Below are 27,839 nucleotides of genomic sequence, written 5' to 3'. Positions count from 1 at the left end.
AAACTGAATAGAAGTGTGAATGAACTGTCATGCAAGAGTGCTTAGAAGCATTGATTACTGAATTAAAAAGATGTTGACAAATATATTAAGTGGAAATAAAACTAAAAATGTATAGAGCTGTAGATTTTTTTCTACCAAGGCATGAGATAGTCAAAGGAACCTTCTCCTAAAGCTATACACAAGTTCCAAGAATGCACCTCAGATTATTTTATATCTTATCAACTTAGATCCATGCAAAGAACATGAACAAAGAACCTACCAGTGGTAAGCACAACAGATTAAGTTTAGAGCTCTGGACAGACACCTATCAGGACTATCTGTCCATAGAACAGCTATGAACCAAAAGCAACAGCCTCACAGAGCCAGTGCCAAGGAGCCCTGCCTTTCCAGAGGGTTGCCTTGCAGTCCAGGCAGGGCTATCAGAGCCAGGCAGACCACAGATCGCTGAAAAGAGCAGGGCTGAAACACCAGAACTCGAGAGCTCAGGCAGGATTCTAAATTCCAGCCCCAGCTACATAGCCAGACCCTGTCCACATTTGTAAAGGCCAAACAAAACTATAATAAACTGCACAGGAAATAAGTTGGGCCAGGGACTGTGCACAAGATCAACCCAAACCTGTATTACAAGTGATGCCACATTTGTAAGAGAGTGACAGCAGGAGATTACTGGAGGACTTTTGAAAGAAAAGAGAACATTTATCTGACTATATTTATGATCTCTTATAAACTGGAAATTGACTCAAATACTCTAAAACTTGTGCCCAGAAGGTACAGGCATCATGACACATTTTATTTTGTGAAAACTGAAATAGCATATATTACAGGGTGGGGAGTTAGACTAAGAAATTATTACCATTATTATTCTTTTGCTGGGAAAATTTGTGTGTTCTTTATACTTTGATTTAGTGTTTTTGAAACAGTTGAGACCAAAAGACACACACCACCTTTATTCTGTAACAGTTAAGGCCATATAATGATGTTGGATACGACACTCATGAAATCTTGTCTTCCAGATGAATTTGGTTTGGAATTCAATCACTCTCGGAGAGAAGACATCCCAGCTCGCATAATTTCATCAACCAGGAGGATGTTGGTGGCAATCACTGTGCTGAGGATGAAAGGATGAGAGTGAGTTGAGCCTCCTAACGCATGCCCGTGTCTCCCCAGCCATCTTCAGCAGTGTGAGGCACCTCCCCCTGGAAGTGCTGGAGTGAGAGCTGAAGAAACAGATATCGTGAAGAAAGCTCCCCTCCTCGCACAGTAGCTTCAACTGCTTTGCTGACTCGGTGGAAGTCTAACTTCCGCCCCAGCAAAGCTGCGCTTAATTTTCCCATGCTGTTGCTCCCCCCGCTTCACAGACTGTGCTGGTGCACTCTCCCCTTCCAACTCAGACAGTGAAGGTAAGGTTAGCTTTCCTTGTGACTTCCACTGCTGCCAACACACTTCGAAGGGGGCTACGAGAGGACAGAAGCTAGTCTCAGTAGCCAGGAATCACAATGTTTTCAAAGCGAAAATAACAGGAAATATTCAATTATCGATTCTATCCCTAAAGTTCTTTCTCTTCGTTGCCAATTTACCAAGAGTGAAGAATATGTTTTTTCACACAATAATTATCCCAAACTCCTGCTTCTGCTGCTATCATCGACTCCCCTGCAAAGTAAAAAGAAACCATTTAATACAGCAATCTTGACAAACCTGACATTGTTGATTGGTGAATTCTAACAATGTTTACGCTCTTACTGAACTACTTTTGTCAAAGTCACCAATGACTTCTGTGGATGACTGCCAGCCTGATCACCAGCACCCAAAAGCTCATTACCCGCTTCTGGCTGATTCCTTCTCGGCTTTCAAGCACCACAGTCCACTTTCTTTTCCACTATTGGCTCCTTTTCTTCTGTGATCTTACTGCTGGAATACTCATTTGGTCCAAGACTCTTCTAGTCTCTCCCTGTACATGTCTTAGTCAGGGTTATTATTGTTGCTACTATAAAGCACCATTACCAAAGCAACTTGTGGAGAAAAGCTTTTTTTCGGCTTCCGTTTCCACATTATTCATCATCAAAGGGAGTCAAGATAAGAACTCAGACAGGAGGTAGGAGCTGATGCACAGGCCATGAACGGGTGCTATTTACTGGCTTACTCATCATGGCCTTCAGCCTGCTTTCTTATAGAATCCAGGAGCACCAGCCCAGGGACGGCACCACCCACAATGGGCTGGTCCCTCCCCCATCAATCAGTAATTAAGAAAATGTCCTACAGGCCTGCCTGCAGCCTGATCTTATGGAGGCATTTTCTCAAGTGAGGCTCCTCCCATCAGATGACTTTTAGCTTGTATTAATTTAATGTAAAACTATCCAGCACAAATATTTCCCAGATGGTCTAATCCACTTTCCTGGGTTTAAACTATCTACACTCTAATAACTCCCTTCCTTATAACACATATTTTTTTTCTTAAGCTCAATATATTAAACTTTCTCCAAAAAGCACTCCATAATAAGTACTTCACACCTGACTTTGCTAAAACTGAACAGTCCCTCAACCCACAGCCAGCTCTATCTAGTGTTCTCCAATGGTTAGTGTAATTCTGCTAGTTCTTCAGCTAACTCCTCTGTACAGGCTGGAGAGTGTCCAGAGTGATTCTTTTAAACATAGACTATGTCACATCTCTGTTCAAAAGTGCTCCATATTTTACTGCAAGGATTTTTTTTTTTAATTTAAAAAGCCAAAGTCCTCAGAGTAGCCCACATGCCACTATATAATCTGACCTATCACCTCTGTCCCCTCCTTCCTTCTCCACTGACTGCTCTCTCTCCCAAGAAACCACTTAATACTGTCCCTCTCATGGCTATCTCCTCAGTCCCTTGAACTTTTTGGTAGATATTTGCTAGTTTATACTATACAAATGTTTTAATTTTCATCCCTTCCCTACCATCCCTACTTAGCATTCATGATCATGCTTACAGATGCTAAACATGTACTTAAGATTATTGTTTACTGCCTGTTTTCACTATAAGAGAAGCTCACAATTTTAACCTATTTTGCCCAGTGTGAATCCAAATAATAAGCGCTCAGTAAGTCTATATTTTTAAACCCTGGGGAGGGTGGGGAGGACGTGGAGATACAGATAGGTCAGTCATGGACTGTTGTATAAACACAAGGACTGAGTCTGAGTTTGGTTCCCAGAACCCACATTTAAAAATTCTTTTTGTTTTAGGGCTGGTGAGATGTTTCGCCATTTAAGAGCACTTGCTACTCTTGCAGAAGAGCAGGGTTGAGGCCCAGCTCCAGGGAATCTGATGTTCTGACCTCCACAGGCACTGCGAGTACACTGTGCGGCATACAGGCAGGCAAAGCACCCAGACACATTAAATACTGTTTGGAGTAAGCTACATGCACTCAAGACTGGTATAATAAAATGTCCCAACCTACTACTCCCTGTTACAAGATTTGGGTCCTCGAATAACAACCTCCTGAGTAAACAGCTAATTTTTTTTTTTTTTCCAATATCTTACCTGTATTCAGGTCTATGCCCACAAGTTCTTTTGATCTGGCATGTTCTGTCTGAATTTTTATCAATGTTTCCTGCGGGTCATAACCAGAATTCTGAGCAAGAACCTTTATGAAAGGAAAAATGTGTGAAATACCTTCACAAATGTATTTGAAAATCAAGTAAAAAAAAAAAAAAAGGCACTAGTCTTACGAAACACAACCACAATATAATGGCTGGCTCCTTTAAAATAATCTCATTCCTAACTTAAATCAAATCATTGTTTTATCTACTAACACACTTTATACTTGAACCATTCCCCTTGCGAACAGCACACTAAGTTCTGAGGACATTGGACCCTTCCCCCCTCCCCCCACACACACATTTTTAAAGCAAGGCCTCATGCAGTCCAGGTTGGCCTCAGATCCCTTTTCCCCTCATATAGCACAAAACGCCTTGAGCTCTTGATTCTCCTGCTTCCACCTCCCAAAGGGCCCATGACACTACACCCAGCTTATTTTTTTTTTTTTCCGTATAAAAGATTTAAAACTATTCTTATTTTCTCTGGCTTCTTGGGCCACATGCCCTCCAGTTTTTTCCAGCACTTGGTGAAAACAGAAAACAAACAAAAAAGAGCATCCACAGCACTGTGTCCCTTAGCTTCAGAAGGACAGCTATGACCTGTAGCAATCTGCATGGAGATGCCTATACTCTATGTCAGCCTAATTTCTAACAGCTGATTAAAAATAAGCCACTGTATACTGGGGTTACCAATTCATGTCAACAACATCACTACTTAATGACTTTGTTGCTTGGAGAAAAGAGAAAAATAGATATCTGATTTACAAACAACCCACAATTTATGAATAATTGTGATAGAAATTAACTCTTTGCTAGCACTGTTAATAATGCTATGCAATAGCATACTTGAAACAGCTTTCTACATTTTTACATGGCTGACAACTAATGAAGGCAAAGAGGAAGGAAGGGCAGTTCTTTGTCCTCTCACTGCTTCACCCCATGTCTAGGAATTACAACAAATTCAAGCTAGTGGTATTTGGGGACCTTAAGCATTTTGAAGTCCTTCACTTCTCACAATTAATGTCTTGGATGACACCAACAAAACAAGAATCCAGGCTTTAAAAAAGTCACAGAACTTAAGTACCAAACTGCTCTTTAGGATGGTTAATACTGAACTTTCTGAAGAAGCTTTCGAACACAGGGAAAACTTGACTATTTCCTGGCGCTCCCAAAGTACCGTAAGCTGTAGTCCCCACAGCTTCTCTGCTGGGTTTGTAAAACACTGAACACAACAGGAAATGCAAACAAGCACATTTCTAACTCTGTAATCTGTTGGGTGAGATGGGCAATTTGTAATCAAGGATCTTTGGGTGTCCCCGGTTGTTATGTGGCTAGGAGAGAGTCGTACCTTCGGAATAATAAGTAAGGCATCAGCAAAGGCTTGGATCCCAAGGCGAGCTCTTCCCTGCACACAGTGCTTGTAGTCAACAAGAGCTTCTGTTAATGCAACCTCAACTGCTCCAGCCCCTGGAACCACACATCCTACAGAGGGAAAGAATGAACAGATGTCAAGCAAGGAAAGGGGGCGAGAAAAGCAACTAGCTACAAAGGGGAGCATGTTTCACGATTTCAACTACCTTGAAATGTTTTGAATATATTCAGAAGTCAAATAAATTCCACAGCTCAGCAATTATTAGGTTTCCCTATAAAGAATTCTGAAACTAAATTAGTAAACACAGTACAAATACTGGCCACAAACAGTTTGTTTCATTGTTTATTCTCTGAAAAATAAAAATGGCATTTCTGGAGCCAGAGAGATGGTTCCCAGCACCCACATCGGGCATCTCACAACCACTTATAACTCAAATCCAGGGGATCTGATACCCTCTGTCCTCTGCAGGCACCTGCATTAAAGTGGTGCTCTAAACTCAGGCAGGCACACACACACACACACACACAAATAAAAAATAAACCTGTTAGGTAGACATTTCTTTTATTTATGTCTTATAGTTATATGACTACATTGAAATGTTGTTTCAGTGTACCTGGATACAGTGTCTGATCTAAAAAAAAAATTGAAAAGCCCTTAGTATTTTTAACCTTTGAAAGACAGTAACTGCTAATCCAAACTACTTTATCTGTCAAACTCCCTCTCATAACTGAAAGGTAAAGAAAAACTTAGTGACCAGGAATTCATGGTCATTAAGCAAGCTCTACTAAAGACATTCAAAGGAATTCTGGGGGCTGAAAAGAAACACACACTGTGGGACCACAGGAAAGAATAAGTGATGCTAGAACAGAAGTTGAAGAAATGAAGGTAGGACTCGCCAATGCCACAGAACCGACCATAACAGGGATCAATGCCCAGTCTTCAACGGTAGCCCTGAGTACCTCAGTTCTCCATTTAGAAGACAGGCTGAAAGGCTGGACCCACAGCAAAACTCTCATATTGACAAAATAAGCTCCAAACCACAATTAGTCAGAAGAAGTAAAGTCACTTCATGCTATTTAAAGGAACACTCTAATAAGACAATACTACTGTTAAGAACATATATATACTGGACACAAGTACACCCAGCACTGACTGAGGTCAAGACACAGATAAATCCAATATGAGAATGCCTAGTGACATCAGAATACCCTACTCTCATCAATAGACAGGTCATCCCAACAAAACAGAAAGAGAGAAATATCTGAATTCAATACCTTAGATCAAATGGACCCAGCAGATACCTACATAGAACATTCCACACAAATGCTGCAGAATACACGTTTTTCTCAGTAGCCCACAGAACTTTCTGTAAAGCGCACATAATAGGACAGGAAGCAGGTTTCAACAAATACAGGAAAATTGAAACAACTTCTTCTATTCCATCTGAGCACAATGAAACGAAGCTAAAAACCAACAGTAAGAAAAACCACTAACTCATAGAGACTAAACAACTGGGTTACTGAAGAAATCAGAAAGAAAATAAATTTTAGAGCTAAATGAAAATGAAGACATAACATATCAAAACCATGTGATTTCATGAAAGCAGCACCAATTTAAGAGGGGGTGGTGGGATATTACAACAAATGCCAATAGAATTCAGAAAGTCCTAAGGACAAACCTTGAAAATGTATATTCCAGCTGGGTGTAGCGGCGCACTCCTGTAATCCCAGCACTCACGGAGGCAGAAGCAGTCTGATCTCTGTGAGTTCAAGACCAGCCTGGTCTGCCAAAGCAAGCCCAGGACAGCCAAGGCTACACAAAGAAATCCTCTTTAAAAAAAAAAAATTTTTAAAAAAAGCAAATAAACAAAAAAATAAAGAAAGAAAGATGTATAATCTACTAACTTAGAACAGTTAAAAGAAATGGATGACTTTCTAAAAACAAGTGATGTACCAAAATTGAATTGAGATAAGCAATTTGAATGGATCTATAACAAGCAATGAGACTAATATATAAATAAAGTTACTCCCAGTCAAAAAAAGCCCACGCTCAGATGGATTCACTGCATTCTACCAGCCTTTAAAGAACTAACACCAACCTTTCCCGGACTATTCCATGCACTGGAAAATGAGGGAATGCTCCTAAACTCATGGAAGCCAGTAGTACCTTGATACCAAAACCAGATAACGACACAAACACAAAAGAAAATTATAGGCTAAACTATCTTATAAACATAGAAGTAAAAACTCTCAATAAAATACTTGCAAACAGAATTGAATGCATCAAAAAGAATACCCATCATTATTAAGTTCATTCCAGAGATGCAGGGATGGTTTAATGCTTGTAAACCAATGAAAGTAATATAGCATATAAGTAGACTCAAGAACAGAAATAACAGGATCCGGTTAAGAGATGCAGAAAAGGCCTTTAACAAAATCTTACACTTTGACAAAATCTTTTCAAACACTGAATCTGACAAATTTCAAAATCTGACAAAACACTGAAGAGACTAGGAATAGAAGAAACATGTCTCAGTGCAATAAAGGCATATACAATAAACTTAGAGCCAACATCATGCAAAGCAGAGGAAAACTCAAAACATTTTCCCTAAGATCAGGAAGAAGACAAAGGTGCTCACTCTCTCCATTCCTATTCAACACAGAATTTGAAGATTTATCTAGAGCTTTGAGAAGACAAAAGAAGGAAATAAAAGGGATACAAATAGGAAAAGAAGTCAAAATAGTCTCACTTGCAAGCTGGAGGTGGTAGCACATGCCTTTAATCCTAGCAATGAGAAGGCAAAGGCAGGGAGTTCTCTGTGAGTTTGAAACCATCCTGTTCTACATAGTGAGTTCTAGGACAGCCAGGGCTACATGGAAAACTCTTATCTTGAAAAACAAACAAACAAACAAAACCCAACCAACCAACAACAAAAGAATGGCTCAAAATATCCTTATTTACAAATGCCATGATACCATACACAGAGACCTTAAAGACTCCACCATAAAATTCTTATATCTGATAAACACTTTCAGTAAGATGAGATGATACAAAACATCAACTATCCTTTCTGTACGCCAAAACTGAGAATCAAGAAAACAATATCATTCAAGTTAGTTTCAAAAAAATAAAATGAAATACCTTGGAATAAACCAAGGAAATGAAAAGTCTCAATAATGTAAGTTTTAAAACATCATTGAGGAAAACAATGGAAGATACTCCCCATGCTCATGTTTGGAAGAATCGTGTGAAAATGGCTGTCCTACAAAAAGTAATCTACATACTCAATCAAAATCTTAGTACCATTCTTCATGGAAATAAAAACAAAATCTTTATATATACATATATTTTTATTATTATTATCATTTATTACAGGTTATTCAATTTGTATCCTGGCTATGGCCCCCTCCCTCATTTCCTCCCTAAAAACAAAATCTTAAAAGTCATGTGAAAACATAAAATACTCCAGACAAGCACTGGAGAAATAGTTCAGTGATTAAGAGCACTGCTGTTCTTCCAGGATACCTGGTTTTGATCCCCAGCACCCATATGATAGCCATAACCATCTGTAAATCCAGTCCCAGGGTATCTGGTGCCCTCTTCTGGCATCTGCAGGCATTGCATACACATGATACGCAGACACACAGACATACAGGCAAAACACTCATACACATAAAATATTTTTTAAAGACCCCAGACATCCAAAGTAATCCTTTGCAATAAGGATAATGCTAAGGGTATCATAGAAATCACATGATAAATTCAAGAGATGCAGAGAAAGCTTTTGACAAAATCCAGCATCCCTTCATGATACAAATACTGAAGAAACTCGGAATTAAAAGAACATATCACAGCATAATATAAAATAAGCTCTATAACTAACCTTTAACCAACATTATACTAAATGGGGGAAAGTCAAGGCCTTTCCATTAAAATCAGGAACAGGACAAGAATGTCTACTTTCTCCACTTTTATTCTTATCCAGAACAGTAAAAGAAGAGAAGAAAATAAAAGAGATATAAATAAGGAAGAAGTCAAAGTATCCTTATTTGTAGATGATTGCATACACGGGGCCCTAAAGATACCACAAGAAAGCCCTGTAGTAAACAGGTAAACACATTAGCAAAGAGTCAGGACACAAAATTAACAGACAAAATCAGTTCCAGTGAGCCTTCTCAGTGGAAAGCCTATGTCCACTGTGTCCCCAGAGCTAGGAACCATCACCTGTGACATGCTGAAAACCCCTGTGGCTTTAGCCACAGTTCCAAGCATTGCTGAGGAGTGTGGGCAGGTTGAGAGAAGTTGCTAGGGCAGGAAAGTGTGCAGTGTGTTGGTCCATGACAGGTTGATACTATTGGTGGCAAGCAGAGCAGGTTGATACCATTTTGCTAATGTTAGATGCCGCCTTCCAGCTGGAGCTTCCTAGACACTTTGGGAGCTCCAGATGATTGCAGTCGGTACAGCCTTTAGCCTTTAATCCTGGTCTGCCCCCAACCCCTCAACTGCCACTGTCATACCTAACCAGGAAGGGATTGATGGCCTTTTCAAGACTATACAGAAAAAAACTGTCTGCAATGGGTGGGAACCAAACCCACAGGCCCACCAGGCACTCCTGACCTGGGCAAGGGATCAGCATCACTTCTGCCTATATGATCTTGACCACTATAAGTTGGCCATAGACTTGGCTATGGTGGTTGGAGGCCATGAGTGACACAGAGGCACCTGAGGCACCTCACAGGTCAAGGGGGCACTGAAAAGATCCTCACTATCACCCAGAAATCTTGGGTTTTCTGAGCATAACTCAGATTCCATGAGATCTTCCCACAGAACTTGATCCAAAATGGCAGAGCCAAGCCGGTCTGTAAGGATACTGAGTACTGTGTGGGGACTTGTCAGGGACTCAGGCTTTTGGGGGGTACCTTAGGGATATGAAGGATGTGAGTCTTTTACTTTTTAGTTAAATATAATGAAAAATTTTTTCTGTGATCCTGGTTGCATCCCAGGCCCTCACATATGCTAGGCAAGTACAATAACCAAGTTATGCCCCTGCTCACACCCCATCTAGCACTCCACTGCTGAGCTAAATCCCAGCCTCACGGCTCTGCTCTGCTCTTCTCTCCTAACTTCTCTCTCTTCTCTTTTTTTTTTTTTCTCTTCTCTTCTCCTTTCCTTTCTTTGCTTTTTAACACAGGGTTTCTCTGCGTAGCCCTAGCAATCCTCAAACTTGCTTGTAGAACACTCACAGAGATCCACCTACCTCTACCTCCCAAGTGCTGAAATTAAAAGCATGTGCCACCACCACCCTGAGACTTTAATTTTTCAAATGCCAAAGAAATGTGAAAAGTTCAGGTCATCCATGATGTCTGCATGTGAGTATCTGCTATACTTCCATGATCTCCATGGATCATGGTTTCATATGAATATTTCCAGAGCTCTATCCCCCAAAACAAAACAAACAAACAAAAACCCTAAAATTCTCATGAAGCACAAAAGATGCAGGATAGCTGAAGCAATCCTAAGCAAAAAGAACAATGCTAGAGGTATCAACATACCTGACTTAAAGTTGTATTAAAGAACTATAGTAACAAAGCCAGCATGGTGTTGGCACAAAACAGAAACACAGATCAATGGAACAGAAGGCCAAGACATAAACTCACATAGCTACAGCCACTGGGTTTTTGGCAAAGGAGCCAAAAACTATGCTTTGGGGGAAAGACAGCTTCTTCAAGAAATGCCTTGGGGAAAACTGAATATTGACATGTAGAAAAATAAAACTAGAACCCTTCTCTCATCCGTTCAAAATCAATTCCAAATGGATCAAACACCTTAATGTAGGCCTGGAAATCTTAAAGTATATGAGGGTAAACACTTTAAGATAAAGGTACAGGCCAGCTGAGCAGTGGTGGTGCACACCTTTAATCCCAGCACTTGGGAGGCAAAGACAGGTGGATCTCTGTGAGTTCGAGGCCAGCCTGGTCTACAGAGCGAGTTCCAGGATAGCTAGAGCTACACAGAGGGACCCTTTCTCAAAAAAAAAAAAAAAAAAAACAATGAAAGAAAGAAAGAAAGAAGGAAGGAAGGAAGGAAGGAAGGAAGGAAGGAAAGAAAGAAAGAAAGAAAGAAAGAAAGAAAGAAAGAAAGAAAGAAAGAAAGAAAGAAAAAGAAAGAAAGAAAACAAATACCAAATGCTAGTGAGGACATCAACAAAAGTGAACCGGATGCACTGCTGTAAGCTGGTGGTCATGGAGGTCCTCAAACGCTAAAAGTTGCTGCTCCCCCATGTGAGCCAACTAGTCCACTCCCAGGTGTGCCTGAAGGACTCCAAGTCAGAATGCCACAGACATGCTCAAGGTTTGTTGCAGCACTGTTCACAACAGCTAAGTCGGGAAGTAACCAAGATACCGAATCAGATGAGAATAGAGAAAATGTGGCATATGCACACACGTCAAAGATTTCAGCCATAAAGAAGGAAGGAGCATCATCTGAAGGAAATGGATGCATATTGCACTTTTTTTTCTAATTTGTAGATCTCAGATTTATTAGGTACACACTGTATACACTGTATGTATACACTGTCAGAGACAGTGTAGCACAAGAGAAAACCCTGAACTATACCCAACAGTCTAAAGAATTCTCTTTCAGAGACCTCCACTCAGGTACAGATGAATCCTTGACTTACCCCACAGGAAAAAAAAATCGGAATGAAAGCATTTGAAGCAGAGTTGAAATTTATTAAGGAGAACGTTTAGGGCTAGCAACATAACTTAGTAGGTAAGAGTGTGTGATAGCTAATCTTCTTTGTCAACTTGACATACCTGGGAAGGAGGAAGCTCAAGTGAAGACTTACCTCCATCACACTGGCCTGCAGAGGTGCAGCCTTTGTATTGCTAATTGATGTAGGAGGGGCTAGACCACTGTGGGCAACACCACAGCTAGGCAAGTGGGTCTGGTCTGTATAAGAAAGGCAGCTGAGAGGCTAAGCACTGCACTCAGGGTCAGCCGCTTTGGACCCAGAGAAGAGCATGTCTGGTTGCATGCGGGTTGATGCCCCAGGTCCCGCCTCTGAGAAAAAGGTATCGGACGGGTCTGATGCTCTTTGGGTGGATGACACCTAAACGAACATTGGTACAAAGTCCCAATTTATTTCTAATATCAGAGATCAGACCTCTACTCTTGCCTGATGCATCTAAAACAAAAAGGGGGAACTGTAGAGAGCTGCGGAATGCTATGCCTTAAAGATGGAGCTGGTTTCTGCCTTCCACCTTCCCGATGGTGAGTGCTCTCTGTCACGAACAATTCCACATTTGGCTAAGGCTGAGGATCTGGCTTGCTTCCATGTATGTGGACCTATCTGCATTGCCCACGTGGCACGCCTGGGTTGGCTACCCAGAGGCTATTTAAGCTGTGGGCTGGCTTTCCCCAGGGTCCGAGGATTGTTCAAGGTTTCTGAATAAACTGCATTGAAAAAAAAAAAAAAAAAAGAAAGGCAGCTGAACATGAGCCTGGGAGAAGCCAGTAAGGAACATGGTTCCTCTGTCAAATCCCTGGCTTGAGTTCCTGCACTGGCCTTCCTCAATGGATGGTAACTTATAATATGAAATAAACCCTTTCCTCCCCAAGTTGTGTTTGGTCATTGTGTTTATCACAGAAACAAAAAAGCATACTATAATAGGGTACCTGTTGCCTAATAACCTCAGTTATTACCTCAGCTAATAACCTGAGTTTAAGTCTCAGAACCCACATGGCAGGAAGAGAGAACCAACTCCTGAAGTTGCTCTCCTATCACCATGTATGCATGTCATGGCACACATGTGTCCATGCATATAACACACGCATAATAAATAATTAAATGTAAAAAAGTTAATGAGGAAAGTTAACACAGATTTAAGTAAGCATGGGGTTAATAGAAAGACGTGCTTAGGGAAGAACAGGCAGGGCTTCTTAAAAGAGAGACCTGCTTAAGGGTCTCTGCAGTAGTTCTATACTATTTGGCGGCTCTAAAATTACAGCTTTTAATGGTTGCTTTCAACATTTTTTCCTTCATTTTCTTTATTACTTTTATTTACTTATGTTTGTGGATGGGTACACGCATGCCGTGGTGTTCACTGGAGGTCAGAAGACAATTCTAGAGCCAGCTTTCTCCTTCCACCGTGAGGATACCAGGATTGAACTCAGTGTCAGGCTTGGCAGCCAATAGCTGTATTTATTGAGCAATCTTGCCAGCCCTGTGCCTCTTTATGAGATTATAAGTGAGACTATAGGGTAGGTCCAGAGGTGCCCTGGATGGGATTATAATCTAATAAAGATAAAACCATGAGCCACAAGGGCTGCACAAGGGGGTTAAGAAATGTCTTTGATTCTAAGTGGATATTCTTGGGAGAGTCCTAGAAAATTGCAGGTTTACAGAGGGGAATGGAAAAAAGGTCACCTACAGTTAGGCCTCAGGCATGGTTCATTGCTATTTGAACATTCTTATTTGAATCACCACTAAATTAAAGGCTATCTCTATGTAGGTAACCTTCACAATGAATGTTGTTAACAGTGCTGGAACTCTCAGCGGTGAGAAGCTTTAAGCAGACCCCAGGGAAGGGGGCTCCTTTTCCTTCCTATGTCCCCATAATTTTGCCTGACTTTCATCCTGCCTCACATATGACATAAAAGTATAAGTGACACTGGCTAGGGGAACAAAGGGGATTAATGGGAAGGGAGAGGCAGGAAGGGGTGTATGGAAGGAAGCATGTTCAGTATACATTACGTAGTTGTATGAAACGTCCTTATGTAATACCATGCACAATGAATATACATAATAAATTCTTTAATTAAAAAAGTATTTGCGAGAGCCAAGGTAAGACGGAACAATTCTGTACCACTGTTCCTCTTTCAGCACAGCAGCTCAACAGTGACATCCATGATGTGTTCACACCTTTGTTTAATTGAAACAATGCATAGAGCCATGACACCATGAATGTGCCTGATTTGTCTAATCTCGGCGCGTGGATGTCTTTGGGGGAACAATGGCTTGTTGACAGTGAATCATGTTTTTATTATGCTTTGGAGAGTGATTACACTGTTAATACACCTGAAAATGAGTCTATATGGTTTATTCAAAAAGGAATTAAAACCCTGCAAAATTGTGTGTGTGTGTGTTTTATTTAAAATCAATCTGAAAGTGTGACTCTTAGGACCTTTTCCAGGATTCAGTGAATGAAAATCTATTAAAATGAAGGGATTAGGGCACATAATATGGCCAGGGGTTTTGGTATGGAGTTCTTAGGACCCAGTCAAATATTTGTTTTCTATATTGGAGCGGAATCTAAACTGCTACCCGGGAGAAAGGTTAGGTGTCTTTTTATTCTAAGCCAACACCTTTGTGTTAAAATACATTAATTGCCATACTAGATAAGAGTTTTGCATCTGCATGTAGAGTTCTGGGTAGCTGTGTTGTGGTACAAACCGAGGGCCTTGTTCATGACAGACACAGACTCCACTACTCAACTATATAGCCCAGTCCTGCCTGTAGGCTGGCATAATGCTTTGGACTTTTCGAAAATCAATAAAATTGCTTTGGAATTACTTATAATTATAGCAAAACAATATAAAATCAATTGCTCTCAGCTCAGCATTTTTTTTTGGCATTTTTTATTACCATCTCCCTTCTCTGATTCACTTCATAACAGAAGTGCTGAAGGAGTTATTCATCTATAAGCCAAGTATTCCCTTACATCTCATCACATTTTTTAAAATCTCCTTCCTAAGAAGCAATACACTCAAAATAATATTTGTATATGAGAGGTAAAAAGATTAAATATGCAAATAAACAGATGCACCCATCCATCTCCCACCCCATCCACTTTAGGGAGGACATTACAAACCTCTGAGGACTCCCTGAGGCCATTCCTCATGAAAGCACAACAAAGTTGTAAGATGCTGTTGAAGAGAATTTACATCACTACCTCCATTAGAACAGAACAAAGTCCTTAAAGCAGTGACCTGTGCGTCCCTCCTGAGAAACTAGAGGGAGGAGCAAACAACAGCCAGTGTAAGTGGGGGAATAGAAGTAGAAGAGATCAGAGTGGAAATGGAAAAATAAAAAATGACAAACAGAGCTCACACCTGTAATCTCACACTAAGGAAGCTCAGATGGGGGATTGTTATGACTTCAAGGCCAGCCTGGGACACACATTGAATTCCAGGCCAGTTTAGAGTGAGCCCTTGTCACAAGAAAAAAAAAAAGTGTCAGACATGCCTTTAATCCCAGCCCTCAGGAGGCAAAGGCAAAAGTTATCTATGTGAGTTTGAGGCCAGCCTAGTCTACAGAGCTAGTTCAAGAATTGCTAGAAAAACCTTATCTTGAAAATCCAAGAAAAGGGCTAGAGAGATGGCTCAGAGGTTAAGGGCACCCGCTGTTCTTCCAAAGGTCCTGAGTTCAATTCCCAGCAACCACATGGGGTCTTACAACCATCTATAGTGAGATCTGCTGTCCTCTTCTGGAGTTCAGGTGTACATGCAGGCAGAATACTGAATAAATAATCAATCAATCAAAAAACTTTAAAAAGAAAGAAAGAAAAGGAAAACCAAGACAAAAAGAAGAAGAAAAAATAAAGGAAGGAAAAACAAGAGGAAGAAGAGGAAAGGTGCATTCTTACAGAGAAAAAAAAATAAGGAATGTTATAAACAACTTTATGCCAATAAAGTTGACAACTTAGATCAGTGTTCATAAACTTTATGCAAAAGGTCAGGTAAGAGTCAGCAGGATGACTCATCAGGTAAAAGCAAATACCGTGCAAGACTGAATTTGGTCCCCAGAACCCATAGTGGAAGGAGAAAAGCACCTCCTGAAAGTTGTCCTGTGACCTCCATACAGGCACAAGACAGGAACACATCCTCACTCACACACACTAATACGATTCTTAATATCTAGGGGTAGAAAGCTTGCTTGATTCAATCTCTAGTACTGAGGAAAAAAAAAAAAAAAAAAAAAGTAAGCCAGCTAACAGTTTAGGTTCTGTGGGCTCTAGCATTCTGTTTACAAATCTCATCCCACTCTTATAACACAAAACAGCTACAGTCAATACACGCAGAGGGGATATGACCGAGTTATAATAAAACCTACATTTTTACTAAAATTTAGTAAATTTTCTAAAAACATGCAGCAAATCATATTTCACTCACAGGCAATAGTTTGGTGCTCTCAACTTAGGAATTTGTTTTTATTATCACAAAACCACAAAGGCTAATGGGACAGAAGATCCTGTAATAAGCCCACACTGCTGTGGCCACAAACTTTTTAACAGAAATGTTCAAACAGTATAGTTGGGGAAAGGACAGCCTCTTTAACAAATTGCACTGGGAAAACTAAATATCCGTATGTAGAAGAATGAACCTAGATCTTATCTCTCACCATGTACTAAAATTAATTCAAAACAGACCAAAGACATTAGTATTAAGACTGTAACTTTGAAACTACTAGGGAAAAACTCTTCAAGATACAGGCATACATCAAGCATGGTTAATCCTAACACTCAGGAGGCAGAAGTGGATCTCTGTGAGTTCAAGACCGGCCTGGCTATGCAGAGAGATGATAGATAGATAGATAGATAGATAGATAGATAGATAGATAGATAGATAGACAGACAAATAGACAGATAATAATACAGGCATAGACGAGCCTTTCTGAATATGCTCCCTAAAGCCCAACCAAATAGCAAAGCCCGATAAATGTTGCTGCATTAAATTAACACACTTCTGCATAGCAGAGAAGAGTAGAGAAGGTTAAGAATGGGATAAAACTTTCCTAGTTATTCCTGTGCTGGTAATTAAAATCAGAATGTGTAAAAGGCTCCAAAGGAACAAACAACTCAAATCACTAAAAAGATAAATAGACCATTTCCAAACGAATACAAAAGGCCAATAAACACAGGAAAAACTTCATCACCCTTAGGCATAACAGTAATGCAAATGCAAACCACACCAACACTCCACTTCACCCCAGTCAGAAAGGCCATCATCAAATGACAACAACCCTAACACAACCCTTAAACAACCCTTAAACTCTGGTAGTAACATGAGCTAAACAGCCTCCAGTCCGTGGAGGCTCATCAAAAAACTGAAAGACCAAAGTACTATATGGTCCAGCCAGGAACTACCTGTCTTCCAACAGTTCTCCCAGGGTTCCAGCTTCTCTGTGCCGTCGCCAAAGGACACTTGTGTTGTTCACCTTTTGTATTATAGCCATCCTGAGCATGTAAAATGACATCTCCTTTTGCTTTCCATTTTCTTTTTTTTTTTTAATTTTTATTTTATTTTTTGCTTTTCATTTTCTTAATGACTGATTTTGAACATCTTTTCACATGCCTATTACTCTGTTTTAAAGGGATGGTTTTATTGAATCACCTCCCTTAACTCCTTTTAGATACAAACAGTTATAAATTATCAATAAATTTAAAACATTAGCAATCCGTCCTAATTTTTCTTACAATTACACTACACCTGAGTTGAAAGAGCAAGTTCCAAGCTATAAAAGCTCTCATGGTTTTAAAAATAAATTCCTAGGGCTGGAGAGATGGCTCAGAGGTTAAGAGCACCAGCTGTTCTTCCAAAGATCCTGAGTTCAATTCCCAGCAACCATATGGTGGCTCACAACCATCTATAATGAGTTTGGGTGTGCAGGTGTACATGCAGGCAGAACACTGTATACATAATAAATAAATCTTAGGAAAAAAAGAATTAAAAAAAATAAATAAATTCCTAAATATAAAAATTAACAGTATATTAAGTTGTGGTTGTCATCTCTTAAGAGGGGGCTGATTAGCAGGGAAGCACACCTTATCTTAACAGATAACCCATAGGGTAGCACACCTTAGCTTAACAGATATCCTAAAGGAAAATTAGAAAACTGACTAAATTGAAATGAAAAAAATAGTATCTGGACCTTAAAAACTATACATGCCATGGCAGACCTACTACAACTTAAAAAGATGAGGTTCATATCCAACACAGAAAGAGCTTGCTTACCATCTTCAATGGCATTTTTGACCGCACGAAGTCCATCTCTTAAGGCATCCTTGATCTGTATGAGAGTATGCTTATTTGGTCCTTTGACCAACAAGGTGACAGAGAGAGGGTTAACACAGTCCTCAATAAAAGTGAACTTTTCTTCACCCTAACAGATGACAAAATATATATAACTTTAAGGTCTAAGACATAGCTTAGGGATACAGGTGATAAAATATTTTGCCTAGCAGGCATGAGATCATGACTTGGATCCCCCAGTAACACACACACACACACACACACACACACACACCAGTATAACATGACACACTGTATTATTACATTCATATAAAATAACATTGTCATGAAATTCAAGTCTATTTTCTATTAGAATCTAATCTTCATGTAAATTTTTCTTATCAAGTATAGCTAAAAATATACTTTAAAGTGGTTAAATTATATCCCACCATTTGGGGAGGCTGAGTTAGAAAGACAGTCCCAGACCAGCCTGGGCTACATAGCAAAATTCTTAACATTTAGGTAAATAAACTATAAACTCTGTCCTGTCAGAACTCAAAATGCAAAGTTGAATAAAAGGTATAAAATACCAGAAAAGACGTAGGAACCATGTTATAACTGCTATTCATAGAAATACTCACTAATGAATACTCAAATACAAGGCCAGCATGCCCCAAGCATTCTTCATTAAGGTCTTCAAAGGAGTTTACAGCTATCCCTCCACAAGCAAGGGTAAGCCTAGAATCACATTTATGAAACTTTCACACTGGTTATGGAAAACACAAAAACTAATTTCTCCCCCCACCATCCCCCCTTTTTTTGGCATGATCTCACTTACTTTGTAGTCCAGGCTGGGCTCAAATTCATGACAATCCTCCTATTTCAGCCTTTCAAGTACTGGGACTAAGTATGAGCCACCATGCCCAGCTATAGCTAATTTCTTAAAGATGAAGTGATATCTAACACAGGCTACATGGTGTGATATTATCTGTGTGGGAGCGGCTTATTTTTAGTGGACAAACAAAATGGCATGTTTGTCAGGTACAGTAGGATAAGTACTACCTTCCACAGTTCTCATTTTGTGGTGAGAATACTTGAAACTACTTTTTATATAGTTTTTAATAATACATATAAGGCTGGGCTTGGTGATGCAGGCCTTTACTCCAAGCACTAAGCAAGCAGAGGCAGGGGGATCCCTGTGAGTTCAAGGCCAGCCTGGTCTATCTAATGAATTCTAGGCCAGTCAGGATTACATCTGAGACCCTATCTCAAAAACAAAGTTATTAACTACAGTCACCATGCTGTAAAGCAAATCCTTAAATATAGCTGTCCTCTTTAATGAACAGTTTGCATCCTCTGTCTAACATCTCCCAAACTCTCATCTTCGCTAGCACCCCAGTCCACTGTAACTATCATTCGCCTATCTACTTCTGAAGGCTCAGTACTTTTTAAAATCCCACCTGTAAGTGAGCTCACACAGCAGTACAGTGCTTCTAAACTCTTTCCGTCCATGGGAAGGGGTGCATGTGTGCCCATGTATGTGAGGATGCACTCGCCCATGCAAGGTGGGGTGGGCAAAGGTTGGCATCAGGATGTTTTTCTCAGCCACTTGTCCATCTTATGTTTTTGAGGCAGGGGCTCTCACTGAACACAGTTTGAAGTTTCGGCTAGGCTAGCTGATTAGCAAGCCCTAGTGCTTGGGTTTCAAACATGCAATGCCTCTTCACCTGGCTTTCACGTGGATTCTGGGAATCAGAACTCAGGTGTCCACGCTTGCACAGCAAGTTATTTTACACACTAAGCCACTTCCCCAGCCCAAAATATTGGTTTGAACAAGATAAAAAAAAAACATTTTTAAGAAGAAAATCTTCATTTGTACAACAAAGCTATGAATTTAATGATATTTAAAAGAGTTTATTTTACGTGTATGAGAGTTCTGCCTACATATATGGATACACGCCATGTGGGTGGCTGGTGTCCTGTGAGACCAGAAGAGTGGGTCAGGTCCCCTGGAACTGGAGTTACAGACAGTTGTAAGCTGTCAGTGAGTGCTGGGATTCAAATACTAGCTAGCATTCAGTAAGAGAAGCAAGTGCTCTTAAGTGCTGAATGTCCAGCCCCAACCTGGGTTTTTAATGGCTCAATTATTTACTGACATGAACAACAAAATTACCATTTATTAATCAATATTTTGCTCAGAAATGTTTACTTAGAAGCTACAAGGAATATAAAAGAGATGACTTCAATTTAATCTGTTAAAAATCATAGGGGGGGACTGGAGAGACAGTTCAGCAGTTAAGAACACTCATTGCTCTCGCAGAGGACATGGAGTCCTAGCATCAGGACCGGTGCCTCACAGCTGCCAGAGGATGGAAAGCCCTCTTCTGGCCTCTGGAGGCACACATACTCACAGGGAAAGCATTCACACGTGATCAAATATACAAGAAAATAAACAGTCTTTTAGGGAGGTTATTTTGTTCGGTTTTAGTTTTTGAGACAGGGTTTCTCTGTGTCCTGGAACTCACTTTGTGGACCAGGCTGGCCTCAAACTCTCAAATTCAAAGGTCTGCCTGCTTCTACCTCTTGAGTGCTGGAATTAAAGGCATGTACCACCATATCCAGAAATTGTTTTGTAAGATGTATTTATTTATGTATGTATATGAGGCGCTGTATCTATATTTACACCTGTATGCCAGGAGAGGGTGTAAGATCCCAGTAAAGACACTTGTGAGCCATCATATGGTTGCTGGGAATTGAACTCAGAACCTCTAGAAAAGCAGACAGTTCTCTTAACCACTGAGCCATCTCTCCAGCCCCCAGCAATTATTTTTTGTTTTGTTTTGTTTAAAGAAACAAAAAATGAGAAATCTTTGGGTTCAACTCCTGAAACTACAAACAAAAAGGAAGGCAGTGGCAGGAGCAACAGAAAGGCTTCATATACATAATTTGCACTTACCTTTCAAGATTTCTTCTTTTCGCCCTGCGAAGAGCTACGATATCATGTCTTGCAAGCATTTCTAAGGAAAACGGATCAATCCCCTGTTATCAAATGAACACAAAAGTTACATGCTTTTTGTCCCACACCAGGCAACTGCTCTACCACTGAGCTCTCTACCCCTAACCCTGAAAAATGTATGCCAGTGTTTCTCAAGCCTTTTTGTCTCAGCACCACTTTCCATTCTTAAAGATCAACCAGTGCTGGGCATGGTGACCCACACCTGTAATCTCAGTACCCAGGAGGCTGAAACAAGGAAGATCTAAAGTTCCAGACTACAAAGCAAGTTCCATATCAGCCCAAGCTGTACAGTGAGTTGTATCTGTATCAAATTATAAAAACAGGGGCTAGAGAGATGAGTCAGTAGTTAACAGTCCTTGCTGACCTTTCCATAAGACCCTGGTTCAGTTCCTTGCACCCATGTGAGATGGCTCACAACCGCCTACAACACCAGTTTTAGACACATACTCTTACACATAAATTAAAAAGAAAAACATTTTAAAGGTTTTTAAATCATTAATCTTATATTTTGAGGGGGTTATTTATTCATGTATGCTTTTGTAAGAGTGTGTGGGTTTCAGTCATTTAGAAGGTACTGGTTCATCGGGTTGGGCTCAAGTGTTACAGGCAGCATATTCAGTGAGGTGTCTTCCTTGGAGTGGTAGCATTACTGCATTCAGTTTCCAGGGGGAAAGCCACCGACCATTCCAATCTAGATAACCATTGTTTATCTGTTGGTCCTTCTTTTAACGAAAAATGGCTTTCCATGAAAAAGTAGCTCAAAATCCAATTACACAAATGCTTTCTTCAAGACAACCATCATGTTTTGCTACACAAAAGTGCTTTATGTATATTTCATATTTTATCACACGAAATTATAAAAATAGGAATACTTAAGTATTGCTATTTAATAATATCATTATAGTTAACATTTCAAAACTCTTTTTTAAAAAATTACGTGGATGATATCTCTGTATGTGGGCATGTGCACCTGAGTGCAGGTGTGTGGGGGCCTAAAGGCATGAAATCCCCTGGAGCTGCAGGCCTAGGTAGCTATGAGCCACACCACTATGTGGTGCTGGGAGCTGAACTCAGCTCTGTATTTTGTGTGCATTAGTGTGAAGGTGTCAGATCCACTGGAACTGACATTACAGACAGTTGTGAGGTGCCATGTGGGTGCTGGGATTTAAATGTGGGCCCTTTAGTAAGAGCAGACAGTGCTCTTAACCACTGAGCCATCTCTCTAACCCCACAGTACATGTTCTTAACTGCTGAGCCACCTGACCAGACCCACCATCAAGACATCCTGAAATAAAATGCCTTCTCCCCTAGTGCTGTGGTAATAAAGAATATGATGGTGAGCATAGCTTGGTGCTAGTCTCCTGTTCTGTAGGAAAAAGCTAGGAGCTTTACCTTCCATTACAAATGTCAACACAGTATAAAAGGCATTATTATTATTGAAAGATCTTCCTCCCCAAAATCCCTGAAAGTGTTGTAGGGACCCTTTAGAAACGCTGAGGACAATGACAAGCACTTAACTTGTAAGCTTCTTTCTCACCTTTTGATTAATGACAACAAATCCTTTACTGGAAGCAGTACAGACTTTATGTTTTAGGTTTATTATTTTCTGCACTCTATCTTCAATAAATTTTCTTTCAGCTTTTACCAATTTCTCTTTCTCTTTTGCAGTCTTATAAAAGAAACCAGAGCTCACTTCTCTAAGGAATTAATAAGAACAAGTTAGTAGACCAGGTATGGAAATTAAAGCAAACAGTTCACAAGTTTGAAGCCACCCAAGGGCAACGTAAGTCCCTTTCTCAAGAAAATAAAAACAACAAATGGGAAAAAGTAGAAAAGGTGGGAGTAAAAGGAAAAAAAAAAAGATTATTAGACACCTTTAGAGAAAAGAAAGCTGGGCATGGTGTCTCATACTTGTAATCCCAGTATTTAGGAGACCGAGGCAGGAGGACTGATGCATGTTCAAGATCATCATGGACTAACTAGTGAAATTCTAAGCCAGGCATGATGGTGCACACCTTTAATCCCAGCACTCAGGGAGGCAGAAGCATGCGGATTGCTGTGAGTTCAAGGTCAGCCTGGTCTACAAAGTGAGTCCAGGACAACCAAGGCTACACAGAGAAACCCTGTCTCAAAAACCAAAAGAAAAAATAAAAGAGTGAAGTTCTATCTAGAGAGAAGCAGGTGAAAGGAGAAGGAGGGGAATGGAGATAGAAAAAATAACTATTAAAAAAAAATGGGCTTAGAGAGATGGGTCAGGCTAAGGAGACCTGAGCTCAGTTCTAGTACCCATGTCAAGTGGCTCCCAACTGCCTATAACGTCAGCTTCAGGGGATCTATGTCCTCTTCTGGCCTTCTTGGGCATCTTCATTCACAGGCACATACCCACACACAGATACATACACATAAATTTTTTTTTAAATTTACAAAAAAGAAAAAGAAATGTTAAACGCATTTTGAATGTTATAAAGACAAACTGACACGCACGTTTTTTCATATTCTAGCGATACGTTGCAAATGAGGATGAATGCATCTTGTACTTGTTTCTTCATGTTTGGATGACGGGCACCATGGTCCAAAACCAGTCCTCGGATCAACCTATTAAAATACATAATGTTTCATGGAATACACATTCTAAAATTAGAATGCCAAAAAAAAAAGTTAAAATAAAATTAGAATGCCATTCAAAGGTGAAAACAGACAGGACACACTTTGTTTCTTTGTATAACTTCAAGCTTAACATATAATTAGTAGAACTAGCAAAAGAATCTGTCTTAACAATGTGATCATAAGTCAAAATGAAAAGCCAACCCAGAATTATTCTCTAAGTTATACAGCTCAAAAATAGGAGTAGCTGATCAAATAATGAAAGGTAGGCACACAATGAATTTCTTAGAGACATTTGTTCAAATAATTACATAGAATAACTAAAAACTGTTAACTTAAATGTCCAGCACAATAGACTATTGTTCAGCAAATAATGGCCCAGTAAGTCAATAGCTATGAAAACTATGTAATACTTTGAAAATATTTACAGGGAGAGCCAACGAGTACAGCATAACCCACTGTATACTGTATGTAAATCATGATAAAACATGTTGACAACTCAAGGGTAGCTCCATACTGGGGATGTAGCTTTAACTGGTCTAGTGCATGTCTAGCATGCTTGAGATTCTGCATTCTTTGATTCCCAGCACCATAAAAACAAGTATAGAAGAGTTGGAGAGATGGCTCAGCAGTTAAGAACACTTGCTGCTCTTGCAGAGGACCTGGGGTTAGCTCCCAGCACCCATGTAGCCAAGGGATCTGATGTCCTCCTCTGCCCTCTTCTGGCACTCAGCATGCATGTGATATACACACATACCTGCAGGCAAAACACCCATATACACAACACAAATTTTAAAAAACTAACTAGAGAGACAGATACATACATACATACATACGCAGACAGATATATAGATAGAAAGATAGATGATAGATAGATAGACAGACAGACAGACAGAGGACCCTGAGGGTTTGAGTAGATTTGGATGGTAGGAATACAATACAAAGTATGGGCCTTTTTTGTTATTTTCCAAATACTTTTTTCTAGAGTAAATATTGTCATATCTTTATAAAAGTCACATACCCATTTAAGTGGTAGCATTTCTACTTATTCTCTTTGAAATTTCTAAAAAGAATTACTTGTTGCACGTGTAAGTGTTGGCATGTATGTGCCACGGCACACACGTGGAGGTCATAGGAAAACTTTAAGGAGTCAGTTCTCATCTTCCACCTGGATGATACATGGTCTCTTCTGTTGCTTCTGCCACTGAGCAGCACACTCCAGGCTAGCCCATGCATTCAGCCTTTTACATAGGTTGCAAGGATCAAACATATGTCATCAGGCTTATACATAGATAACACTGTTACCTGTCAAGCCCTCTCCTTGGCCTATAAGAATCTTTTTTTGAGTATGTACAGTGCTAGGGATTGAACCAAGACCTGTACATTTTAGGTTAGTTCTCTACCACTGACCTGTACTCTCAGCCCCTTTTGCTAGGTACTAAAGAAACACATTTTTAGCCAGGCATAGTACCACACATCTCTAATCCCAGTACTTGGGAGGCATAAGCAAGAGGAATGCCACAAGTCTGAAGTAAGCCTAATCTATACAGTCAGTTCCAGGCCAGCCTGAGCTACAAAGTAAAATTCTGTCAGGAAGAAAGGAATAAAGGAAGAACAGAAGGAGGGAGGGAGGAAAGAAGGGAGGGAGGGAACAAGGGAGAGAGGGAGGGAGAGAGGGAGAAAGGGCATCTTTAAAATGTTTAACATAGAAATAATGATGCCTTCAAGTTTTTAATCTGACTAGAATAGTCTAACTCTAACTCCCAAATGAAAATGAAGATTTATTTAGGAAAAAAAAAATCATACGTTTAATATTAACTACTTTTCAAGCTTCTGTCACGTTTACTCTCTCCCCATCCTCAGAAAATGAATAGTAGCTTTGAGAAAATAGAAACTAGGCTGGACCATGGTGGCACATGTTTTTAATCCCGGCAGAGGCAGGTGGGTCTCTGTGAGTTCAAGGCCAGCCTTCTCTTCACAGAGAAATCCTGTCTCGAAAAAAAAAAAGAAAGAAAGAAAGGAAGGAAGGAAGGAAGGAAGGAAGGAAGGAAGGAAAGAGAAAGAAAGAAAGAAAGAAAGAAAGAAAGAAAGAAAGAAAGAAAGAAAGAAAGAAAGAATAGAAAGTGTCCCGTCACCACCTCCACAATCCCCATCAGTCCCCGTCCTCACTTCTTTCAAACAGAGGCTTCCTCTCCTCACTCCACTCCCCAATTCACTTCCAGCACAGAATGCTGTCCGTTTCACTGCTCTTGTTTACAGCTACACTCTGAAATGTCTACATTTGCAATTCCACCTTGAATTAGTAAGGGTTCTCTAGAGGAACAGAACCAATGGGATGAATATATTATTTAAAAAATTTATGAAGTCAGCTTTAAAACAGGAACCACAGCAGCAGCACCCCTGAGAGCTGAGAGCCCGGTAGTTACTTAAGACTGGGTGCCTTGGCAGCGGTCCCTCAGGGGCTAATTCTCACTTAGTGGAAGGGAGTGACCAGGAGCTGCTCAGTCCACAATACTGGGTACCTCAGGAGTCCTAATCTGGTATGGGAAGCTCAGAAGGGACCTGGAAAACCACTGGCCTCAGCCCAGGGTGAAAATGTGGAAGTTTCTGAAATTGGCAAAGAGTTAGCAGCTGCACTAATGGCAAATTGATTCAGGGCAAGAGGGAAGCCAAGCAAAAAGCTGGCTGGTCTTTCTCCTGACACACCCCTTTCTCGGTGCTGCTACCTGAAGGTACTACCCCCATCCAGGGTGAGTCTCCCCACATCAAGGTGATCAGGAGTTTTTTAGGAGGGGCTCCCTGCTCAGGTGATCTTAATTTGTGGCAAGCTGCTGTCCAAACCAACCACAATAAATCTCAACCATTCTCTCCTGAGCTTGCTTCAGTTGGACTTTCATCTCTGCCTCTACCTGAAGCAAAATAATGATCAGTTCAGTTCACAACCATGTACTTAAGCCTCACCACACTTGACTTTTCTGCTTGGGTGCTGAGACACTGCTCCCTCTTTGATGCCCTACCTCCCTGATCTCAGTCTCCACTGGTGAATTTTTAAATCTTTTTTCAAAATCTAAACATTGAAGTTTCAACATTCAGGGTGTGTTTTTTTTTTTTAACTGATTAAATCAATGTATTAAAATAGTTCACTTAGGCAACTGCAACAGTAAGTTTGACCTCCACTCCCCATTCAATGCTGATGGAAGTAGTCACCAACGATCTCGAAAATCAATGAATCACTCATGGACTGTGTAAGTCAATGAGCAGCTCACGGACTCTCATTTAAAAAACGATCCTGTGTCTTAGAAAGTGTTTTTCTTGTAGTAATTGCTGGTATCGTGGTAGGTATGTGAACTGGCTCTTTCCCTTTCAGATTTCTTTTCTTTGCACCTCTGATCAAGGCAGCACACATCTTTTCCAGAAACTTCATATCATGGCTGGTGATAGGGATTTGAATTTGGTGGATCACCACTTCCAGTTCTATGGGTGTCTTTCTGGTTTGTTTCTTAATTCCTCCCTCCTCCTCTTCAACATGAATGAATTTTTGCCTGCATGTGTGTCTGTGCACCATGGACATGCAGTAACAGCAGAGGCCAGAAGACAGCATTAGATCTCCTAAAACTGGAGTTACAGATAGTGGGTTCTGGGAATGGAATCCAGGTCTCCTGGAAGACCTGCCGCTGCTCTTAGGTACTGAGCCATCTCTCTAGCATTTAAAAGCCTAGCCATCTCTCTAGCATCTTGAAAAGCCATAGTTGCCATCACATAGGAATGATTCTCAGACATAGATTTCTCCTTCTGACCTCTACTCGGAACTCATTCCAGATCTCAGCTCATATCATTCACATGTAGAATGCATCTTCTCTCCTCATTTAAATCTCTTGAAATACTCTCACAGGTACACCCAGAGGTTTGTGTCAGGCACCATTCTAAATCCTACAAATCTGACCATCAAAACTGACTATCACATGGTTACATTCCAATAAACCCATCATAAGTTGAAACTATCATGTCAAATGCATTTAATCTACCTAACCTTCCTACCATCGTTATTTAGCATCGTTACTGCAGAGTACTGGCTGTTTGTTTAGTTTTGTGACTGCAGGGTTAGCTGTGAGCTAGGGCTCACTCCCACCGCTCAGCATCACAAGAAAGTATCATACCATATATTGCTAGGGGAAAATCAAAATGTAAAATTCAAAGTATGGCTCCCCTGAATGCATTTCACATTCACACCCCTGTAAAGCTGAGGAACTGTAAGTGAACTGTAAGTC

General features: G+C 40.3%; 1 protein-coding gene and 1 pseudogene across 1 annotated transcript in view; both read right to left on the bottom strand.

The window, feature by feature from the left end:
* Positions 1-920: 920 nt before the first annotated feature.
* Cct6b (chaperonin containing TCP1 subunit 6B) overlaps positions 921-27,839 on the bottom strand; it is a 44,386-nt gene continuing 17,467 nt past the window's right edge. The window contains exons 6-14 of the mRNA XM_021642648.2: positions 23,452-23,562; positions 22,505-22,664; positions 20,908-20,990; positions 18,593-18,689; positions 17,955-18,102; positions 4,917-5,050; positions 3,513-3,615; positions 1,578-1,650; positions 921-1,108 (exon numbers count right to left, since the gene is read on the bottom strand). Coding sequence (XP_021498323.1) covers positions 1,036-1,108; positions 1,578-1,650; positions 3,513-3,615; positions 4,917-5,050; positions 17,955-18,102; positions 18,593-18,689; positions 20,908-20,990; positions 22,505-22,664; positions 23,452-23,562 — 982 coding nt within the window. The 3' untranslated portion in view covers positions 921-1,035. The remainder of the gene's footprint in view (positions 1,109-1,577; positions 1,651-3,512; positions 3,616-4,916; positions 5,051-17,954; positions 18,103-18,592; positions 18,690-20,907; positions 20,991-22,504; positions 22,665-23,451; positions 23,563-27,839) is intronic.
* On the bottom strand, positions 26,716-27,142 carry LOC110551836 (small ribosomal subunit protein uS10-like; annotated as a pseudogene).

Source organism: Meriones unguiculatus, chromosome 7 (genome assembly GCF_030254825.1).
Source record: "Meriones unguiculatus strain TT.TT164.6M chromosome 7, Bangor_MerUng_6.1, whole genome shotgun sequence".
NCBI lineage: Eukaryota > Metazoa > Chordata > Mammalia > Rodentia > Muridae > Meriones > Meriones unguiculatus.
The sequence above is the reverse complement of the archived record's forward strand: the minus strand, read 5'-3'. Positions and strand labels throughout refer to the sequence as shown.